The sequence below is a fragment of the Thamnophis sirtalis genome, unplaced genomic scaffold (genome assembly GCF_051295495.1).
Source record: "Thamnophis sirtalis isolate CommonGarterSnake01/CBP01778 unplaced genomic scaffold, rThaSir2_p1.2 scaffold_5, whole genome shotgun sequence".
In the NCBI taxonomy this organism is placed as follows: Eukaryota; Metazoa; Chordata; class Lepidosauria; order Squamata; family Natricidae; genus Thamnophis; species Thamnophis sirtalis.
The window spans coordinates 18,720,074-18,743,477 of NW_028261385.1; the positions used below are offsets into that span (position 1 = coordinate 18,720,074).

General features: G+C 40.8%; 1 protein-coding gene across 1 annotated transcript in view; it reads right to left on the reverse strand.

Moving 5' to 3' along the window:
- The window catches only part of CCBE1 (collagen and calcium binding EGF domains 1), a 181,172-nt gene that overhangs the window by 5,777 nt on the left and 151,991 nt on the right, over positions 1–23,404 (reverse strand). Inside the window, exons 4-9 of the mRNA XM_087715375.1 lie at positions 20,484–20,618; positions 18,142–18,279; positions 9,640–9,746; positions 4,600–4,720; positions 702–841; positions 577–612 (exon numbers count right to left, since the gene is read on the reverse strand). Coding sequence (XP_087571501.1) covers positions 577–612; positions 702–841; positions 4,600–4,720; positions 9,640–9,746; positions 18,142–18,279; positions 20,484–20,618 — 677 coding nt within the window. The remainder of the gene's footprint in view (positions 1–576; positions 613–701; positions 842–4,599; positions 4,721–9,639; positions 9,747–18,141; positions 18,280–20,483; positions 20,619–23,404) is intronic.

A 23,404-nucleotide genomic window follows, 5' to 3' on the forward strand; every position in this document is an offset into this window, starting at 1 on the left:
ATCTTTCAGATCAACAAGTTGCACTCTACACCAAGAAGCTCCCTTCAAAACTTAAAAGAATATTACACATTTATTTATTCCCTTTCTGGAACTGCGTAACTGAAATGACTCAAGGCAAAACAACACAGGACAAATATAGTAATGGCAGTAGGTTGTGTAATATACAACATTCCAGTTCTTAGTGGTTTTTCTGAAAGTCAGCAAAAATATACAACAGAATACAATCTATGATAAATCATAGATTAATAAACAGTGATTGCCGCATCAAAATACTTTTTTGATGTCTCAAGTTGCCATTTCAGTGAAACGTTTCTGTAAGTTTGTGTGGGTTAATGTCTATGTGAGTTAATTCTAAGTTGGTTACTGGGATAAATATTGGAAAGCAAACAAAGAAACAGAAATGCATTGGAAGTGGGAGTAGGTGGAATCAAAGTAGCCTGCCTTTTTTTACACTTTCTCCCTTTCCACTTTCCAAAATTAAGAAACCTGAACATGAATAATATAAAAGAGAAGGACTCTCACAAGGAAGAAGGAAGGAGAAAAAGGAAGAAGAGGACAGGAAATGATACTTCTAACCTTTGCTCCATCTCTTCCTGGTGCACCTGGAGGACCCTAGAAGATAAATTTGCATTCCTCAAAAACTTGACGTCAAATATGATCAAGAGATTATACACACTCAAGAATGGAGACATCATACTGACCACAGGCCCTCTTCTGCCCTGCTTAATGTGAGAGAGGTCTGGAGATGGTCCCATCGGCCCCATGGCTCCTCTAGGGCCTGGCACCCCAGGAGGACCAGGGGAGCCAGGAAATCCAGGGCTCCCTTTTGGACCGGCGACCCCTGGAATGAAAACATGGCAGTAAAATTAAGGCTGCGGGTAGCTTCGTTGGACAATTTTGCATAAAAGGGGATATTTATGATTGTTCTAAGTCGAGCATTGGAAGTCATTTTTAGGGCTGTTGACAAGGTTTTTTAAATAATTACAAATAAATCAGCCTCAGGGGGAACAAAAACCCTAGCAAATTAAATAAAAAAGGGAGTCAACAGCAATTAAAAATATTCCAGAAGTGCTTTAAAAGCCAAGTGAAGCTTTTTTTGTTAGTGCCAAGGAAATCAGGATATATTTCAATTACTCTTATATAACTTGATGAATTAGAAGTCTGGGATGCAACCCTTATATTAAAAAGGAGAGAAATTCAAATAATGCATAACTCGGAGAAGCAATTACTTGTCCAGGACACTGTCAGACATCAGGCGGATAATGCTCACCACGGACCTATTTGTAAGTGGAAGCGAAAGGCCTGTCTGGTTGTGAAAATTCTTCCTTTAAGCTAAAGAAAAAGGCAGGGAGGTGTCCCATAAAATATGTTTCTACTTCCCAGTGTAGAAAATGAACTTGATTCCACGTTAATGGCTCGCTTTCCAGATCAAAACCCACTGGCACAAACCGAGGGCTTTTGGCTTTGACACTGACAATAGTTTCTGTTAGGAATATAATCTAACGGTTGGGTTGGCAATATATAAATCATGCAACAATGCTATACCTGTTTCTTTAAATCATACTGTAAAATGTGATTGGTTGCTGTTTTCCTCAATCGGCCATAAGAGGGAGCCAGAATGACTGTTAATTCTCTGTTTGTTAGATGCTGGGCTGATCTGATCTGAGTGTTTTGGAAGCTGGCTATTAGGAAGTGCCGTGAGCTATTGTAAGTTTTGCAACTGTTAGCAAACTTTGAATACTGAACTGATTATATGATACTGGACTATGTTATTTGGATCATCCCTTAACTGAAAGACATTGATGACTGACTGTGTATTATCTGTGTATGACTTGCACTGTTTGATGGACTCTGATACCTCTATTTCCATGAAAGTAAAAGTCTACTTAAACTGCAATGTCTCTGTATGCTGGTTTGTGTGTTCTCCAACAACACTCTCACAACGCTTCTCTGAATGTACTTGCTCTCCCAACAGGGAGCTTACCTAACAGTTGCCATGTTCAAAATTAACATGATGTGTGATCCAAACAGCTTGACACAATGGTCGGATATGGGAGATTCCATTCTATACCCTACAATGAGCGTCTCTGCATTTGTGGAGCGGCACAGGGAGAAGACCTGGCTCACATCCTGTTTGATTGCTGCTTGTATAAGGGGGTGAGATACAGGTATCTTGGTCCATATACCAAATGAATGACCCATTGGGATCCCCACACCAAAACAACTTACCGTAATTTTTGGACTATAAGACACACTGGTGTATAAGACACACCAAAATTTCGAAGATGTAAGTAAGAAAAAAAGTTTTTGCCTTCCCTCAGCCCCCAGCAGCATTGGGGCGTTTTTGCCTTGCCCCAACCGTGCTGAAGCTTGCAGAGGGCTGCTGGGAGCTGAGGGAAGGCAAAAAAGCCTCATTTTTTTCAGAAATTGGCCCGTTTTTCACAAAAATGGGATGTGGGGGCAGGGCTTCGGGAGGCAAAAAATGGCTGTATTCAGTGTATAAGATGCAGCAACATTTCCATGCTCTTTTTTGGTGGGGGGAAGGTGCATCTTATACTCTGAAAAATACAGTACTTTATGTGTGGCCAGAACCTGAAAATAACATTTAATACAGCACAGTGTTTAAACCAAATGGTTTGGTTGAGATCTGCATATGTAGGACTGATTGGGATAGATTGTAAGGATGATACCGAAATATTATTTTAATGTCATTTTATTCTATTTAACATACTTATGTATTAAATTATATTGTATCTTATCATATAACTATTGTATTTACCCTACCCTTATTTTAAATTATTTGTATAGGGTTTTATTGGGGTATGTGTTTGAACCTTTTGCTTTGATGTGGTCTATAGGCTAATCAATAAAGCTATAAGTAAACAAGTAAGTAATTAACGTAGTTCACACCATTATATTGTGAGCTTAATATTCAAAGTTGGCTGAATGCAGATGGAGAGCCTTATGTCTCAATAATTGCAAATATTACATATTTAATTTCCACCCTGACTGTACTTGTCACAGGCCCTGCTGTGCTACCATACACATCATGATGTGCAGCTATTCCTGGGAAGAATGAGAAAAAATATTGGGAGTGTATATTCACCCGACTGCCCAGCCAAAGCAAGTATAGTTAGTCCTCAACTTATGACCACAATAGGGACCAGAATTCCCGTAGTAAATTATTACAATTGTTTGGTCAAAATTAAGTATAAAGACAACCAAACTAATGACAACAGATAGAGCAACCAGCCTTGTGGTGCAGATAGAGATGTGGTGGTGCAGTGGTTAGAGTGCAGTACTGCAGGCTACCTCTGCTGACTGCCTGAGGTTTGGCAGTTTGACCTTCACTGGCTCAAGGTCAACTCAGCCTTCCATCCTTCGAAAGTCAGTAAAATGGAGGACCCAGATTGTTGGGGGGAAATATGCTGACTCTGCAAACCGCTTAGAGAGGGCTGTAAAGCACTGTGAAGCGGTATGTAAGTCTAAGTGCTATTGCTTGCAGCTGACAATGATGATATTGAAGTGGCTTTTAAGATCAGCAATAAAGGAACAAGCAATCCTCTAATCCACCACAGGCTAGTGTTTTGTAAAGCAGCCACAAAGGCTTTGGAACATGATTCTAATGATGTGATGTGTCTGTATTTGCAAAGATGCAACCTGTGACACTCTATGGAAACAAAAGTTGGACCTTAAAAAAGAGGACACGAGAAGACTCCAGAGTATACTCTGACAACCAAGAAAACAAATCAATGGATCATCCAACAAATCAAGCCAGAATTCTTAACTCCAGGTACAAGCAACCAGGTTCAAATTGTCCTAGATTGTCCTTGAGCAAAGCTCTCTATGTGACTGCTGGGAAACGAAAATGATTTGATGACACACGATCAGCTTGGACAGTACAAAAAAATAGAAGAACTTTTGTAACTTTAATGTGTTAGTCAGCTTTTAGTATTGATTGTTGTATGCTGTTCAAAGTCACTTCATTTGAGGCAGGCAGCTTACTAAATAAATAAAATATTATTGTAACGCTAAGGATAAACATGAGACTGTTACAGAATCAGCAATCCATAATGTAATTCATTAGCAAAAGAATAGATTGCACATTATACCACAAGACACATAACATTAATATGAATTGGAGTTGCAGTTCCAAAATACCAGATTTGGGGTGGGCTATCCATTAAAAAAAAAAAACCATTCATATAATAATATAAGGGTCACTTAAATACATTGCAATAAAAGTGCAAGTAGAAAAGGCTTCCAGGCTGAGGTTTTCATGGAAAATTCCCAGTCTGTTTCTAATTTCTTTGCCATTCCCAATCTTGAGTTTTACTAATCATGTAAAAATAGCACAACTTGGGAGTGGATGGTTTTCAGTTAGGAGAAACAAGTGAAGTCTACAGCACCTTGGACAGCTCATAAGATGAAGAAATCATTAGATGGAGCAAGCCTGACTAAATGACCTTAACAATATCTTAAGAAAAATTAATGTCTGCTCCTGATCCATGTTTCTTGTCTGAGGAGGGATACAGATGCAATATATACAACTTTATTTTTACGATATTTTTAAATGTAGGAACTATTTTATTGCCTTACCTGGAGGACCCCGATCCCCTGGCTGTCCAGGAGGGCCAGGTACGTAAGCATTGGATGCAAGCACTTTTTCTCCTGTGATTGGCTTATTAAGGTCAACAGCATTATTTGGTAGCCAAGCAACCTGCAATAAAAGAAGGGTCATAGGCTAGAAGCCACTTGCCTATTCAACTTCATCTATTTGAGTGACTGACTTCATCAAGCAGTTGTGCAAGTTCTTCAATTCAATGCAGGACTCAACTACCTTGTCCGTAACTCTAAGTTTGGAAGCCTCAAAGTGATAGAGTGGATAGCATGGCTGGCTGCGATAGGAAGCACCTTCTGTTTCCCAGCCTTCCTCCTTTTACCGAATAAAATGAGATAGCCTCCATGTGTATACTGTCTTGCATAACTTGAAGGTACCACGTAAATATAATTAAAAAACCAAGACAAATGATAGCCTATATTTTCTATGTTCAGATTCAAATTGCAGCTGAGGACCAAAGTCAGAAGAGTAGATTTGATTTCTGCCATGTCGCTTAGCATAGTGTAGCTCTTCCCCTACCCCGAAAACTCTGCTACATGTGAGGCCTCAGCTAGGCAACTACTTTGCCTTTTATGATCACAGTCAGAACTATGATCTAACTGTTTGCAAAGGGGACAAAACGATTGATGTCCAGTCTGACACACGGAAGGATTAAATGTATTGATGGATCTGCATGCCGAGAAAAGAAAGTAGGATTTAGAATGAAGGGCAAAATCCAATTCAGGTGCTGCCTCATACCCACACTGTGTTTACAAGCAGTTTGTTAGGATCTACAGCTATGGTATGACCCAAATCTCTCATCAGGACTGAAAGCCCAAGCTGCAAATATTCTGAAAGACCACATCCACAGTTCCTTAACATTGGTGATATGGGCTGGAGGGATTACTGGGATCTGAAGTTAGATACCTGCTTGCACCGGCCTGAACTGCTTGATGAAGGATTCGTATTTAAAACAGACTAGAAGAAGAGAGTTGGAAGGGATCTTGGAGGAGTTCTAGTCCAACCCCCTGCTTAGGCAGGAAACCCTACACCACTTCATACAAATAGTTATTCAATCTCTTCTTAAAAACTTCCAGTGTTGGAGAATTCACAACTTGTTCACTGATTAATTGTTCTAACTGTGAGGAAATTTCTCCTTAGTTCTAAGTTGCTTCACTCGTTGATTAGTTTCCACCCATTGCTTCTTGTTCTACCCTCAGGTGCTTTGGAGAATAGTTTGACTCCCTCTTCTTTGTGGCAATCCCTGAGATATCAGAACATTGCTATCATGTCTTCCCTTGTCCTTCTTTTCCTTAAACTAGACATATCCAGTTCTTGCAACCGTTCTTCATATGTTTTAACGTCCAGTCCCCTAATCATTATTGTTGCTCTTCTCTGAACTCTTTCTAGAGCAGTGGTTCTCAACCTGTGGGTCGGGACCTCTTTGGGGGTCGAACGACCCTTTCACAGGGGTCGCCTAAGACCATCAGAAAACACATATTTTCGATGTTCTTAGGAACCGAGACAGCAATTTTATGGCTGGGTGTCACCACAACATGAGGTACTGTATTAAAGGGTCGCAGCATTCGGAAGGTTGAGAACCACTGTTCTAGAGTCTCAACATCTTTTTTACATCATGGCGACCAAAACTGGATTCCACGTATTCCAAGTGTGGTCTTATCAAGGCATTATAAAGTGGTATGAACACTTCACAGGATCTTGATTCACGATTGTGATCTTGACTCATGATCGTTCTTGGAGCAACCCCCATTCAAGAACTGTGGTCTATTGATGAGCCAAAGAAGGCGTTTCACTTCTAGAAGTCAGACTTTGTAACATTGAGAAAACCGCTTCTTTCTCAGATAGGAAGTTGGAGCATTTTAATGGTGTATCTAAGATAGCATATTAAATGCTTTCTATTAAAGAGGCCAGCTTGCTATGACAACCTGGTTTTGAAGTCCAGATCACATGGGTTGCTTCTCCCACTTGCCAATGTGCTCCCTTGCCACTCTCTTCTGGAAGAACCCCTAACTTCTTCTGGATTTCAACACTTGCCTGCTTTTGAAGTGGAGCCTTCTTATTGCCCTCACCAGATGCTCACACACACTGAACTCATTTCTATTCCATTCCACTGTCTTGATTCAGTCTTGGAATCGCAAGTTGAAAATGACCTCAGCCTTACTTCGTGCACGAATCTTTCCCCACAAGAATGTAAATACTTGTACAGAACCCTATCCAGAGGGGCAACAGTCACGGAGATGAATTCTAACCCTTGCTGAAACCTACACGTTATGTTGTAATTTTGAAGAGGTTCCATGCAGAAATAATTGCCAACTTGGCTTGGAGATGGCCTGGCTAGGTCCAGTCTAGGACTTTCTTCTAATTAAATGCATACTTGCTTGTATCTGAGTAAGCACATATGCATACTGAGTATTTGCACACATGGGATTGTTTGTATGCCTAGACTGTCTGTGATTTATTTCCTTTGGCAAAAGCATTCTTGACTAGTTTTGCAATTCTGTCAAGGGGATAGAGTAGAAGATTAAACCAGAAATTTCTGAAAAATGTCTACATCCAGGAAAGCTTTCTTGGCATGGGGCTGCCCCAAATCCCAACCAATGCAGAGAATTCCAGAGGATAATTTAGGATCAATTCATGCACAATATTCTTCAAGAGGTTTGAATGTTGCCATCACGTACTGTAAACTCAGATTGCAATTTGGAAAGCACGCCCAATCCTAGGTATGGTTTAAAAAAAAATATGGTCCAATTTATAACTGTTTGCCATTGCTGCCTTCCACAACTGGAATTTATAATAACCTTCAAATTGTTACTATAAACCACCAGAACAATCCTATCACTAAGGGAGCCAAAGTTTCATTTTTACTACCCGAGGGGTTGCTAGAGGCAATTTTCTTTCCCATCCAATAATGTCCTGGAGGCGACATTGGAATGCTGCTTTCGCACATTTTTGTGAGGTCTGTCAAATCTGTCATGTTTTCCCCCCCAGAATTCCCCACAACAAGCATCTTAGGAATTTGGGGGAAAGTGAAAAGACGGGGTAAAACTCTCGAAACTTTCTTTGTGAGTTCACTACCTGGAATTTGTGTTCAGTCTCACTTGTTACTTGTATTGGCACCTGGGAATGACCTTGGGGAATGGGAGGAAGAGCCACAGTCCAGACCAAGGGTTTTTCCAACCAGGGGTGGGTTGCTGCTGGTTCGCTTTGCGTGCGCATGCGCAGTTGAGTGTAAATTGTTATGCGCATACACAGAACATGAAAAAATGATTACAAATCAAGCCAGCAGTGCACCGGGGGACTGGTTAGGGGGTGTGGCCAGCCTGCCATCCCTACCAGTTTGGCGACCCGGTCCCAATTTCCACTACCGGTTCGGGCAAACCGGTAGCAACTCACCTCTGTCTCCAACCTTGGCAACTTTAAGCCTGGCGAACTTCAACTCCCAGAATTCCCCAGCCAGTTGGCTGGGGAATTCTGGGATTGAAGTTCGCCAGGCTTAAAGTTGCCAAGGTTGGAGACCTCTGGTCAAGACGACAGCCTGATCAATGAAATTTGGATCTGAAAGAGGAAGGGTGGCAAAAACATCCCTCAAAAGGGATCTTCCTTAATTTTTGAGAGAGAGATGAGACTTGCAGGATTCTGTTCATTTAATCTTACTATAAAGACAGAGGTCGTAATCCTGGTTGCACAGGCAGCCCTCAATTTACAACAGTTCATTGAGTGACCATTCAAAGTTGCAATGACGCTGAAAAAAGTGACTTATGACCGTTTTTCACATTTGCGACCTTTGTGGCAGCCCCATGATCACATGATCAAAAGTCAGAGGCCTGGCAACTGGTTCATACTTACGACCGTTGCTGTGTCCCAAGGACACGTGATCACCTTTGACGAACCTCTGACAAGCAAAATCAATAGGGAAGCCAGATTCACTTAAAAAATCATATTACTAACTTATCTGCTGCAGTGATCCACTTAAGAAAAGTTCATAAAATGAGGCGAAACTTACTTAACAAATGTTTCACAGAACAACAGAAATTCAGGGCTCAATTGTGGTCATAAGTCGAGGACTACCTATACTTCTTGCCTGGTCTACCTTGCTAGGCTAACATCGCCACTCGCCGCTAAATGCTATTGCTCAGAGTTTTAATTTTCAGACTTTCAGCTTGTCCTTATATTAGGAGGTTTAAAGTAATATTTCCCGGCAAGAGATAAATGTCAATATGTTCTTATTTATTTTTGTATTTTTATCCCATTTTTCCTCTTGGGAGTTCAGCCAACATAGAGTGCGGGAAACTCCTCTGATGTTTCCATACGGACGTTGTGTGAATTAATTGGGCTCAGAGAGAATGGCTGGCTTATAATCAGGAGATGCTCACTCGCCCCAGTTCTGCTCCACCACGCATGCGCCTCTCGCTGGTCTTTGGGTCTCTGGTGTGCATGCACGGGGGGTGGGGGCATGTGTGTGTGGGGTATGTGTGCATGCACTGAGATTGGAGTGCTTGCGGGGGGCTATGTGTGCAGGGGCTGCGCAGGCACAAGTGCAGGGTGCATGCATGGGGGCTATGCGCATTGCAGTTTGGGGGGTCAGGTGTGCATGCACACATTTAAGCACTTTAGGCACTTGGTCTGGAAAAGGTTAGCAATCATTGGTATAAAGTTTCTTGCATGAGCAGAGGGTTGGACTAGAAGACTTCCAAGGTCCCTTCCAACTTATTCTATTCTATTCTATTCTAAAATAGATGATGTATCTCCAAAAAAAACCCATATTGAATCCCACAATCCATTCAAGCAATTAAATTCACCTGCCAATTACTTCCCTTATTCCAGTGTTTCTCAACCTTGGCAACTTGAAGATGTCTGGACTTCAACTCCCAGAATTCCCCAGCCAGCGAATGCTGGCTGGGGAATTCTGGGAGTTGAAGTCCAAACATCTTCAAGTTGCCAAGGTTGGGAAACACTGCCTTATTCAACACCTACAATTTCAACATTTGGGGCAGAAGGGATGCATTGAGTAAATGTACCTTCTGTTTCAGTTGCAGGACCGTCTGTTTGATCTGGTGGAATTCTCGGCAGGAGGCACAACAAGCCCCTGGCTTCACCACATTGTCCACCTTCTCAGAAAAGCCTGCTTTAAAGAAAAAAAAAGTGGGAGGGAAGGAGAGTATTTCAGTACAACCTTTTTCTTCTTTTCTGAATTAGAGATAAGACTAGGAAGAGGGCAGGAAAATGCCAAAGGAAGCTGTGCACTTTTTAAAAAGTTCCTCCTTGATCATTCCGTGAGAAGAAAGGGGTGTCCTCTGTTTTAACAGCTTTTCCCGTGAATCCTAACGAATGCCTGGAGAGCTGCAAAAAGTCTTAGCAGCAGCTGTTTCCAGTTAGCAGCTCTTAATGCCTCTTAGAAAACTCCTTTTATATCTTAAAGGGGGGGGGGAGGATGTCCTTTCCCACTTTTATCTAAGTCTTTATTGTAAAAATGTAAAATGCGAAAGATTCAGTGTGATTTATCAGCTCCCATTAAGAGGGAAAATTTCAGATACCAAAAATTGTGACACGGTAACTTGTGCAAGGAGAACTGCCTGAAGTTTGCACAAACGCAAGCCTTATTGCCACCAATGTGCAAGCGAGACTTCTGGAGTAGATATAGGGCAATGGTTGAAAGTAAAAAGGGAATTCTACAATCAATCTGACATTATGTATGTATCAAGTCCTTTCTAATGTATAAAAAAACATAAATAGACTAAGCACTTTCTGTCCTAAAAGAGCATGTTTTTGTTCTGTCCCCTCTCCCCCCCCCACATAACTTATGCATCTTCAGCAATTGTGCTAACTACTTATAATGTTGTTTAAAAGATTTTGCACAACTGTGTATTGCTCAGAAAGTTATATTTAAGATTTCAAAAGCCTTACAAAAATAAATAAACGAATGAATAAATAAGGATTTAATAGAAAATGAAGCGTTTTCTTTCTATTTGGAGAATCAAGAAAATAAGTTACTTCCTAATTCTTTCCAGTATGAAGACATTCATATTATTGATAGTATGAAAAATGGCAAAATACCAAGGCTTCGTGGTTTTCTTACGGACTGATATAAAAATGCTTAAGTTTTTTCCCCCCAAGATATCTGAGTTTCATACATCATCGGTTTTTCTTAATAATTCTTACATGGCAATCTGTTACCAAACCAGATAAAGATAAAACATTTTTTCCTAAAAGAGCAAATTTTTGTTCTGCCTCGTCCTCCCAGAACTTATGCATCTTCAGCAACTGTGCTAATTACTATTTATATATGTTTGGATGCATTCTACTGCAATGACATAACAATACCATGTTTCCCCCAAAATAAGACAGGGTCTTATTTTCTTTTGACTCCTGAAATAAGCACTTGGCCTTATTTTCAGGGGAGGGTTTATTTTAGCAATTGCGTGCAAAAGTCCGATTGGGTTTATTATCCGGGGAGGTCTTATTTTCAGGGAAGCCGGATATAAAGTGGAAACATATGATGCATTAACTATTAAAAATAAATACAGATGAATTGCTGATGTAATCTGTCAAATGTGAACCATAACTATTGACAACATCCACTTATTTTGCATCCAGTGGCAAAAAATTAAACATATAAACTCCATAAATGAACAAGTCATTTTCATTTTTTTTTTAAAAAAAAATCACGACAGGGTAGGAGGGAAAAGGAAATCTTATCTCTGATGGTTTGAACTCTTGCTTCACTTCTTACCTTTTTCCAACTCAGAATTGCTTTTATGCTTTAAAGTCAGTTTCCTTAAATTGAAAGGATCAGAAACTTGATTTTTAGAGAAGATAAAAGCTGACATTTTACAGATGTTGAGTTCTGGCTCTGTGATCAAGGTATTTAAAGCAATAGTTTGTGAATGCAGTAATGGAAAAATATACAGTCTTCCTATATAGGCTCAATACAAGATGCAGATAGATCCTTCGATCAATTTCAGGCCAGCTGCTCTCTCTCCAATAACCTTGAGTTAATGGCATCTTAATCCCAACTAAGTGTCAGTACCTGGGTATCTGGAAGTTATAATGAGCTGTGCTGGCACAGTGGTGAGAATGCAGTATTGCAGGCTAATTCACTGCTCACTGCCAGTAGTTCAATTCTCACTGACTCAAGGTTGACTCAACATTCCATCCTTCTGAGAGCAGTAAACCGAGGACCCAGATTGTAGGGGGCAATATGCTGACACTTTAAAACATTCAGGTGAGTGCTGTAAAGCACTATGGAGCAGTATATAAGTTTAAGTGCTATTGCTATAAGCCCAGCACATTTAGAAGGTACCAGTTGAAGATACGGGACTGTAGGACGGCACGCATTCGTTGTCCTCTCCAAAATGGTTTCCTAGAGAGATAGGCTATTGACTAACATAACCAACCTGTTTCTAAACTTCCACGCATAATGATGATTTGCAAAATCTCAGTAAAACTGAGCACTGAGATTTTAGGGATACTTAATTCTACAGCACACTTTATAGAAGAGTGGAAAAGCAGCAACCTGAGTAGCTTTTTAACTTTTAAGATATGCAGTCTCTAATGTGATAAACTACAATTATTATTCTGACAATATAAAAAGCTGATATGATAGATCAGCAAAGTTATTTTCTCTTCTTTTCCTGAAAGCAAAGCTTCTGCTCAGATAATAGACTAGGCTAGATCAGAACAGATCTTACTGGGGAAATATTTCTATTTAATGGTTCCTCTGTAGAATGCCATGTTCTTTTCTTCAAGGAATATTGGGTGTTTCACTATATCTTAACCATTAGTTTGAGCTTGTATGACATGCTAGTGTAGAGTTCAGAAGACCTAATAGTGAAGAAGAATCACAGTTGTTACTTGCGTTGTTTTATCCACAATCTTACATATCACTGCTTATCTCCAGTGGCTGCTTAAGGATGAACAGTCCATAACTGCAGTACAGGTAGCTAGATTCTTCGCAGCAGCCCTGGGAATTTGTCGGAAATACGTGTCTAATCCACCAAAGCTATTTTATACAACAAATGTGGCAAACCCTTTGCACTGCTTATTTATTCCTTTTCCTTTCAGTATTAAACTGACAAATTGGCCACACAGTTTATGGATTGTAATTTTAGTATAGTTAGACCATGTATAATTGACAGACTGGGTTTTATCATAGATTTTAGTTGTTATTTATTATTTTATGCTAGAATTTTTAAATTGTATATTTACTGGATGTTTTTATTTGTTCTGGTCTCTGGTCTATACTGTAATAAACTGAATTGAATTGAATCTTGGTTTGGATGATACAGTAAATATAGTAAGCCAGACTAAAATGTGACTTAATGGATAAATGCTATCTGCAGTGTTGTCTAATGTGATGACACCAAAAAGACATGTCCATAATATTTTTAAAGTCTTAATACCACCACTGGCTTAATTGTCTTAATACCACCACTGCACATTTGCATCTCAAGCTCTGGTTAAATTAAATAAATCATAATATTTGCACAGTGATGTCATCACACGTATTTCATCATCGGTCCTTCTTGCCTCTCCCAAGGGAGCCGTGAAAATCTGTGTGATGTCATAAGAAGTTGCATCCTTTGATGTCGACCTGTAGCTCCATTCTAGTTAGGAAGCTGATGGACCCAGGTTGCTGAGGCTGCTAAGTGAATTCTGTTTGGTGAAGGGCAATAAATTACACATCCTAAGCCTTGAAACCTAAATCTTGTCTCATTATTTTCGGCTGCCAGAAAGTAGTTTGCAATGCATTCTTGCTCATGGGAGGTGATTAAATTTGCCATCTGTCTTGTATTAGCTACACTGTGCCTTCATTTGATGATTAGCTGTGCTTTATTATCTGGGTAATATGGAAGTAAGAGTCCTCATGTCACAGAGATGTTGTTTCTTGCTCTGCAAAAGTTGAAAATATTTCTGAAGCCCATGAGAGGCAAACAACCTTAATGCTATAAACGTGAATTTATTGTAGTTCTAACTGAATGGAGTAAGATTACAATAGGTAGATGTTCTTAATAGGCTATCAATAATGCAAATTGTTTATAGTTTCCTAAAAGGTAGATACTTAGATCTACCACTAGGTGGTACTCAAAGTAGAACGTTCCAAACAATAATTATCAACTGGAGGGAACTATATTTTAGTACTAACCATGTGCTGGTCTGAAATTCCAGCTACAAATGATTAACAATTAATCGTTTTGTTTTATTCAGTTTATTCCATGCGTGCTGCCTCAGCTTATTCCTGGTTTCTATATGAAGCTTTTATGACCAAACTGCCTCAGTTCATAGAAGATCCAGGTGATGTTTCTTATCCTATGTATGTATGTATGTATGTATGTATGTATGTATGTATGTATGTATGTATGTATGTATAGCAATAGCAGTTAGACTTATATACCGCTTCATAGGGCTTTCAGCCCTCTCTAAGCGGTTTACAGAGTCAGCATATTGCCCCCACAGTCTGGGTCCTCATTTCACCCACCTTGGAAGGATGGAAGGCTGAGTCAACCTTGAGCCAGTGAGATTAGAACTGCTGAACTGCAGATAACAGTCAGCTGAAGTGGCCTCCAGTACTGCACCCTAACCACTGCGCCACCTCGGCTCATTATGTATGTATGTATTTTGTATTTTGTCAAACATGTATGTATGTATGTATTTTGTCAAACATGTAAAAGATAACATGTATAAATATAAACATAAATATGAACACAATGAGTGTTCATGAGTAGGAATAAATGGAGACAATAGAACAGGGATGGTAGGCATGCTGGTGCACTTATGCACACCCCCTTTACGGACCTCTTAGGAATGGGGTGAGGTCAACGGTAGACAGGTTAAAATTATGGGGGTTTGAGGACATAACAACAGAGTCAGGTAGTGCGTTCCAGGCATTGACTATTCTGTTGTTGGTTGTATTTTCTGCAATCGAGATGGGAGCGGTTAACCTTGAGTTTGTATCTATTGTTCGCTCCTGTATTATTGTGTTTGAAGCAGAAGTAGTCGTTGACAGGTAGGACATTGTAGCAGATAATTTTGTGTCCTATGCTTAGGTCAGACTGTAGGGGGCGTCGTTCTAGGTTCTCCAAGCCCAAAATTTCAAGCCTGGTGGTATAAGGTATTCTGTTGCGAGCAGAGGAGTGGAGGACTCTTCTCGTGAAATTACCTCTGGACTCTTTCGATTGTATTAATATCCGATATACAGTGCGGATTCCAGACAGATGAGCTGTATGTGAGAATTGGTTTAGCAAAGGTTTTGTATGCCCTAGTTAGCAAGTGCAATGTTACCAGAGAAGAAGCTTCGCAAGATTAGGTTGACAACTATTAATGCTTTTTTGGCAATGCTGTTACAGGAGCTCTGGGCCTTAGATCGTTTGAGATGAGTATTCTGTTAGGTCTTTGACAGAGTGGGTGTCATCTATGAGGTCCTATCCTCTCAGCTTGTATTTGGTGTTCTGGTTTTTTTTGCCGGTGTGTAAGACAGAGCATTTGTTGGTTGAGATTTGGAGTTGCCAATTGTTTTAACCATTCTGACACATAGTCAAGGTCACTTCCTCCAACCTTTTTTTCTTTCTACCAAATGAATTCAATTAAGGATGAAAAGATGCACTGTGCTGAAAACTACAGGGATTTCATCATGCTGTTCTTAAAGTCTTTCCTTCAAGGTGAGGTGGGAACAAAAATGCCGGAGATGTTTCAGTTTTGAAGCAGAGCCTCAAACAGATCAATGCCCCTCACTGTAGGTTACGCTGACTTGTTCAGCTGCTTACAACTTTCGACCTGATTTTTCTCCATGAAACTTTTTAAATAATTTTTGCTTCTTTTTGTTTCATTGGTCGTGATATTTAGCCATTGTGCTCCTCCTTAAACTTCTTGGTCTTTCTTTGACTTTGGTATTTGAAGATTAAAAAAAGGTTCCCTTTGCACATATGTACTAGTTGTTCCCGACTCTAGGGGGCGGTGCTCATCTCCATTTCAAAGCCAAAAAGTCAGTGCTGTCCGAAGACATCTCCATGGTCATGTGGCCGGCATGACTAAATGCTGAAAGCGTACAGAATGCTGCTACCTTCCCACCAAGGGTGGTCCCTATTTTTCTACTTGCATTTTTTATGTGCTTTCGAACTGCTAGGTTGGCAGAAGCTGGGATAAGTAACGGGAGCTCACTGTTATGCGGCGCTAGGGATTCGAACCGCTGAACTGCCGAACTTTCCGATCTACAAGCTGAGCATCTTAGCCACTGAGCCACTGCGTCCCTATTTGAAGATTTGACTGGACTTGACTTTAGAAATATTGTTGCTTTTAAAATATAACTTTGTTTACATCTTTACTAAATGGGGTCCTTGGTGCTTTCTGAGCTCCAAGCGGATCCCACAATCAACCCCGAACTACAAATATTCTCTTTTGTTGGTAATTTACTATGTCTCAGATGAAATTAAGTATATTTTGTGAATACTGTTTTTTAGTATGTTGATTATTAGCATTTTAAGATACTTTATATATTGGTGTTGTTTGTTTAAAATTAAAGAGAGGTGGTTTTAATGTTATTATTTCTGCACTAAAAGTTTCAGCTTGGCAACTTTAAGACAGGTGGACTTCAACTCTTGGAATTCCCAATCCATGCTGGTTTTCAGGAACATGATTAAAAGGCCTTAACCTGTCTTGCTCACAACCTGAAATCTCTCTTGTGAGATAGGCAACTACACAAATACGATGAATAAAATAAATATGCAAAAACACACCATTTTTGATAGATCTTTAATTATTAATGCCTCTGATTGTTATTTTTTCATCTGTGTTTTAAGTTTTTTTGTATTGTTTTGTTGGCCGTTGTAATTGCTCACCCAACTGGGAGGGGTGTGATAGGGACAGAGGTGGTATTCAGCAAGTTCTGACCAGTTCTGGGGAACCGGTAGCGGAAATTTTGAGTAGTTCGGAGAACTGGTAAATACCACCTCTGACTGGCCCCGCCCCCATCTATTCTCTGCCTCCCGAGTCCCAGGTGATAGCAATAGCAATATCAGTTAGACTTATATACCGCTTCATAGGGCGTTCAGCCCTCTCTAAGCGGTTTACAGAGTCAGCACATTGCCCCCAACAACAATCCGGGTCCTCATTTTACCCACCTCGGAAGGATGGAAGGCTGAGTCAACCTTGAGCCGGTGAGATTTGAACAGCCCAACTGCAGAACTGCAGTCAGCTGAAGTGGCCTGCAGTGCTGCACTCTAACCACTGCGCCACCTCGGCTCTTCTGATCAGGAGGGAATGGGGATTTTTGCAGTATCTGTCCCCTGGAGTGGGGTGGGTATGGAGTAGTGGTGAAATTCAGCAGGTTCTGATAATTTCTTGAGAACCGGTAGTGGAAATTTTGAGTAGTTTGGAGAAATGCCCAGAGTGGGGTGGGAATGGAGATTTTGCAGTATCCTTCTCCTGCCACACCCACCAAGCCACACCCACAGAACCAGTAATAAAAAAATTTGAATCCCACTACTGGATAGGGACCTATCCATCAATCAATGAAACCTATCAAAGGAGGATCTAAGCAGAACAACAGGATTCTTCATTCATTGTAATATTTGCTCCTTATTATGACTAGCAGAATCAGAGTAAAGTTTAACAGGTAAGCAAATTAGAAGGTAATAGTTCAACGGCAAGACAGCGTGCTTTGCATGTAGAGGTCCTAGTCAGCACAGTTAAAACGATTATAACATCTAAATTGAAACCAGCAAGAACAAAGAATGCTGAATGACAAAGGCGCCCTACTTGGACTTTATATGAGCCAATATTACCTGCATATTTGCTTGATTTATGATTTTAAGGTTGTGCCTTATTTTGTCTATTTTATTGAAAGTTTTGTAGAAGGAATAGCAAAGAATTGTAGCTTTGCAATGAAAATAATCAGAAACTTTCAGAACTGGAAAATTTCAGTACGAGACTTTGGATAGTCAAAAGCCCTTCTCCAAAATGTCAGCTAGAATCTGTTTCTCTTTGATCGTGCTGCTTGCTAAGTAACGTGTTGAAAGTACTACAATACTGGACACGGAAAAAAAGGATTAATACTAGATGGCAGTAGAATTAAATGGTTTTTAAATCTCTCTTTGTTGCCAGATAGCGTTTGTCTACACTTTTCTAATTGGATGTCCTCCAGATATGTTATCTTCTGTTCCTATAATCCATGGTAGCTATGGATGACTCATGATGACCATTGATCAACAGAACTTAAGTCCAAAACATCTGGAGAGAATCAAGTTGTGGAAGGCAAGTACTAGTATTTTATAGTTAATCCCTCAAGTATTTTATAGTTAATCCCTCAAGAACAAGGGTACAGAATTGTAGACTTATAAGACTTGCTGAACTATTTCTCCCAACATCCTTTGCATGGATCATATTGGTGAAGAATATTAAGAATAATCTTAATAAAACATTATTTGGAGCATGGTCAATGGGCCCGAAGCTTACATGAGATTTACCTGAACAATCTTTATGTTTGCAAAGAACTGGTCTAGTATAATTTAGATGACTTGATGTAATACCTTTATCTCCTTTGGTGCATATTTTCCCATCATCCTCACGTATGTATCCTTCATGACAGTCACACCGATAGCTACCAAGAGTATTTACACAGATGTGAGGACAGAGAGGCTCACTGCTTGTGGCACACTCATCAACATCTGAAAGGAAACATATGTAAGCATTGAGGAAATGAAATGATCAAAAGTAAATATAACGTACGTACAATTCTGTGTTCCTTGTACTGGATTTGGGGAGACACTGTAGCTCAAGAGCAGACATATATTCTGCCTAGGTTGTTTTCCATTACAGATTATCTAATCAGGGGTCCTTCCAATATCCTTTAAAAGAATTTATAACTGATCTTGGAGAAGGCCCTTTGGAAGGGAGGGAGGAAGGAGAAAGTGATTTAGGAGGGACTTGGAAAAGCAATTCACAATTAAGACATTGAAAGAAGCATGATAAAGCAATTCAAAATAAGCTCAACTTGATTTTCTTTAATATACGATGGGGCAGAGAGACATGGGTATGCTTTTAAGATTCTATTACTCTACTCTTCAACAATAAAGTAACATTCCTGGAATCCCTGCAGTGTCTGTTTCTTGACCCGGGCAAGCATATTGTCACTGAACACATCTGAAGGATATCAAGTTGGGGAAAACTGGAATACATCATAGGAATGTTCGTTTTTTGAAAATGATAGAAAAGAGGTGCTTTCGAATGCACAGCACTGCAACCTCAGTGGGCAGATAACAAAAAGGAATACTTGCACAATTTTGCATGTAGATTTGTGAAACCGCAATCCAAAATGCCAGAACATTTGGAAAAGAACAGGAAATTCCAAAAGTAATCACGTTCCTGACACAAGCTTTTTATTTTCAGCTGAAAACAAATACGCAGGGAGAAATTGTGCTGAATTTAGATTTCTAATAAACAAGATCTCAAGAAAAGAGAGAAAGAGAGAGGTAGCTCAGGATGTTCTTATTGAAAGGACAAAGGACAAAAAGGCATCTGATAGGAAAAAGAGAGAGACGGCATTTCTCCAATTCCACATGCAGAACTGAGCTAGACTGACAGCTGTTGTTTTTTTTTTGATGTCATGACCCTTGGTTCCTGGAGCACCGGACCTTCCTCGCTCACCCACTGGGATGTGTTAGCATCGAAAGGCAGTAAATTGTACGTGGCCCACTCACTTAGGCCACAGGTACTACGGAGGTGCCACGACATGAAACAGGCAGGCTCATTTCATCGTGTGACCAGGAGGTGCTTGGAGGCTAACTGCTTTAGCCCACTTCCATGCTGATAGCAAGCCAGGGCAGGGTACAAAATGGGCCTGAGGTGCTTTGGGGCTTTGCAGTCGCACAGACCGAGCAGTCTCCCGGCTGCACAGTTGATTCCCGGCTCACCCTCCACCAACCAGCTGGTCCTCGGCAGTTGTTGGCATGCCACTGCAGCCTCTCCTACTTCCCCCATCACTGGTGCTCTGTTGCTGCAGCCTCCAGATCTCCCACACACACCCATCACCAGTGCTCCACCCCGCCCCAGTATGGCAAACCCCGGGCTTCAGGGTTTGACACCTACTTTATGCACCAGAGGTAGCAGACTTCTTTACAGAATGCAGAACACAATCCCCAACACACTGTCCTACAGCACAGCAACTTCAGAAAGACTTTCCAGGCATATCTGCAATAGTTGCCTGTTGTGGCCCAGCAGGAGCCGTTGGAGCTGCCGATGGACTCCGATAGCGAAGGTCCCTATGAGCCGGCCCTGGAAGATGTGGAGTGCCCTGGGCAGGGTTCAGACTCCAAGCAGGGACCAGAGAGGCTGGTTGGCCACCAGGAGGCACCTGAGGCATGGAGCAGTGGCGAAGATCAAAGGGAGTTTGTCCCTGACGCCAGGCAGAGAAGGGCAGAGAAGCGAAGGCAGCAATTACGGAGACAGACTCATAGGAGATAATCAGGCCCAGGTGATTTGGCTCCTCCCAAGAGAGTATATAAGAAGAGACTTTGGGAGGAGACCTTTTGCAGGACACAACTGTTATACTAAGCTGGAGAAGCTCTTGTGTGTATCTCTGATCTGGGTTGCTGCCAATGTCTTGTCTGTGAATAATTACTGTGAATAAAGCGTGGCTAACAGTAAGCTTGTGTCGGCATGACTCCCCGGGCGGAGGGGCGTCAGAACAGTTGCCTCACTCTATCTTTTGATAGAACTGTGCCCATTTAGAAATGTATAAAGTTAAGGCAGCTAAATTCACACTTAACATGTATGAAAAGGCACAAAAGCGGCATTGAAACAGTTACCTAATTATAAAACTAAGGGGCTATTAGTTCTTACATGTATTTCAACTGCAGTTCTTTGCACCCACCTAAGCAATAGGGTTTTTCTCGGTTCCTGTGTCTTTCACGGTCGTACCGATAACCAGGATAGCACGTACACAAGACTCGTCCAAAGTTGTCGGTGCACTGCTGTTCACAAGGAGCATCTGCACAAACGTCATAGTCTAAAGAGAGAACATGGCTGGAGTTAGCAGCTGTCCCAAACCGCAAGAGCAATGGAATGTTAATATGTGTTTTATCTTTATGGGTTAATGTAGATCTACTCAAAGTTACTCATCATGGAAGAGTAGCAAACCTTGATAAAGGACTATCTAAATCAGGGGTGTCAAACTCGATTTCATTAAGAGAAGCATCAGGGTTTTGTTCAACCTCGGGAGATGGGGTGGGCGTGGCCTCCTTGACATCACTCGTGTTGGAGGCGTCTATGGTGGCCCAAGCACTCTGCCAGCAAAAATGGGCCCCAGAGCTCCGTTTTCAGCTGCAACAGGCTCCTGCTGCCCTCTGCTGGTGAAAATGAAGCTCGGCCTCCCTGAGCTCCATTTTCACTGGCAGAAGGCAGCAGAAGGCCGTCACAGCTGAAAACAGAGCCTGGGAGGGCTGCACTTGGCCCTCTTGAGCTCCATTTTAACTGGCAGAGGCACCGTGGACTGGTCCTTTACTGTTTCTAAGGTGGCCCCTCGAGCCAGATCTAAGCACCCCATGCGTTGGATCTGGGCCGCGGGCCTCGAGTTTGGCACCCTTGATCTAAACGAACAGAAAAAGACAAGTACTATTTTTCAATCGCATCCTGTTTTTTGAAGAAATTTCCTGAAGAAATTCTTTTTGAAGAATTTATCTGTATGAAAGTCATCTGCATAAATAAAAATGATTTGTCAGAATGACAGGCTTCTAGTACTGCTGTTATATGTTCGTGAATACATAGCCTCCTCCAATTGTGTGCTAGCCACAACCAAAATTGGAGTTTTATAGTTCAATAAAAATTAACTTAAAAAACAACTAATCCCAAATACCAGGAATTAATTATTAGAAGCAGTCATGTTTCTGCACCTTTGCACAGCTTCTTGTACGGTAGTAAAATAAATTCATTGACTATTGCTTGCAAGGACAGGAAATCTCATTGTTGTAATTATGTGTAGCATGCAACGCATAACTAAATAGAAAGGAGGAAGAATCATCCTTGTTTATGCCAATAGGTACTTCCAAAAATAGTCTAGTTCATACCAAATTGGACTGAAATTTGGAGCATCTTTCTTTGCTCAGCCAACAGGAATCGTTGCAGAAGAGAACCACTGGTGAGATTCAGAGGAATTAATATTTTCCATTGAGGATTGTAGCCCCATTTTCTTATTTATCTCCCAAAATAGTTATTTTGATGTGTGCATCCAAAACCTGATTTGAAATCACAAACTACATTTGGTTTCCAACTGGCTACCTTTGTGGTAAGTGTGTAAGCGGATGATGTAATGCGTTCAATGTATTTGAATCATAATCACAGTTTCTCATTTGGTTCAAAGTTTTTTTTTACCAATTTCAAAAGTCAGTACAGAATGTATAGTCCCCAGGGTTTTCTTTGTGCTGAAAACAGAGCTAAGAAAAGAGAAATCACTTCATGAGTTTGATCATCTACCAAGTTCTGTTATCACAGTTTTGACCCAATACACTATCAGGTTTGTGCCTGGCTGCCAATATTCCCAAAATATTAAACCATTACAAAGCTAGAACATCTGCTGATGCTATATCTACATTCCATAAAAATAAGGTGAGTCCTTTAATTTGTTAGAAGAAATGTCCATCTGGATTCAGTTCCAAGTGGGGGAAAAAAACCACTGGAAACATGGAGGACAGAACAGAAAAGGCAGGAGATGCTGACAGTGCCCTGGGTTTTATGCCATCTCTGGGTCCCACCCCAGAGCTTCCCCTTCCTGTGTAAGAAGTGTATTTTGATTGGTTGTCAGACTCCCAGGGGTTGGAGTGGGGAGCTTAGCTAACTTTGTAGGCTATCCTGAGACTCAAGATTGTTTGCCTTGCTGGCTGATGTAATTTTCCCAAGTGCCTTAATGGCCCATTGACAAAGGTAGTGGGGAGCTGAGTTTCTGCCTCCCTTTTAGAGGAAATATTCTGCCCTTTTAATATTTCCTAAAGTATTTCATTTTCTAGTAGAGGGGTGGGTTTTAACTTCCTACAAATGGATTTCACAAAGTTGGTTCACAACAAAAATGTATGCATTGTCTTAAAACTCTTGTAACAGGTCAGGCCTGCCAGAGTTGAGAATTCATGCCCTATAAAACACACTCTTACATGTACATTAACGAAGATGAGTCATAGATTGAACTCCTTTATCTTCACACACTCACTCACTCACTCACTCACTCACTCACTCACTCACTCTTATGCCCCAGAGAGGTTAAAATGCATATGTGATAATATTACAATATTTCCTTTAAAACAAATGGTTATCATCTTCAAAACAGTTGACTCTTCCAATAATGTTTTTAGAAGAGCAGTGGTATATCTCTCCCAACATTTATCAGCATACACCTGGCAATAACGGGCCAGAGAAGTGAACACAAAGTTCACAGATGTCAGATGTCCCCAGAACACCCCAAAAAGCCACCTTTCCTAAGACCTAATGAACATCAAGCAAGATTTCAGCAATTTCTTTCCATCATCGTGTCTCCTGGATAGAGTCCACATGGCAAAATGAGCAGAGTATATAGTAAGACCCAGATCTATTTAGTCATGAAGCTGATGGGAAAACTGCTGCAGTCAGAGGTGGGTTCCTACTGGTTCGAACCAGTTCGGCTGAGTAGGTAGTAACTTGGCCTGCTATGCCCCCAAACTGGTTCTTTCAATGGCGCCATAGGTGCCACCATCTTGGTTTTTGCTTCTACGGATGCGCAGAAGCATTTTATAGTACTGTGCATGCGTGCATAGCATGCATCAAGTGCAC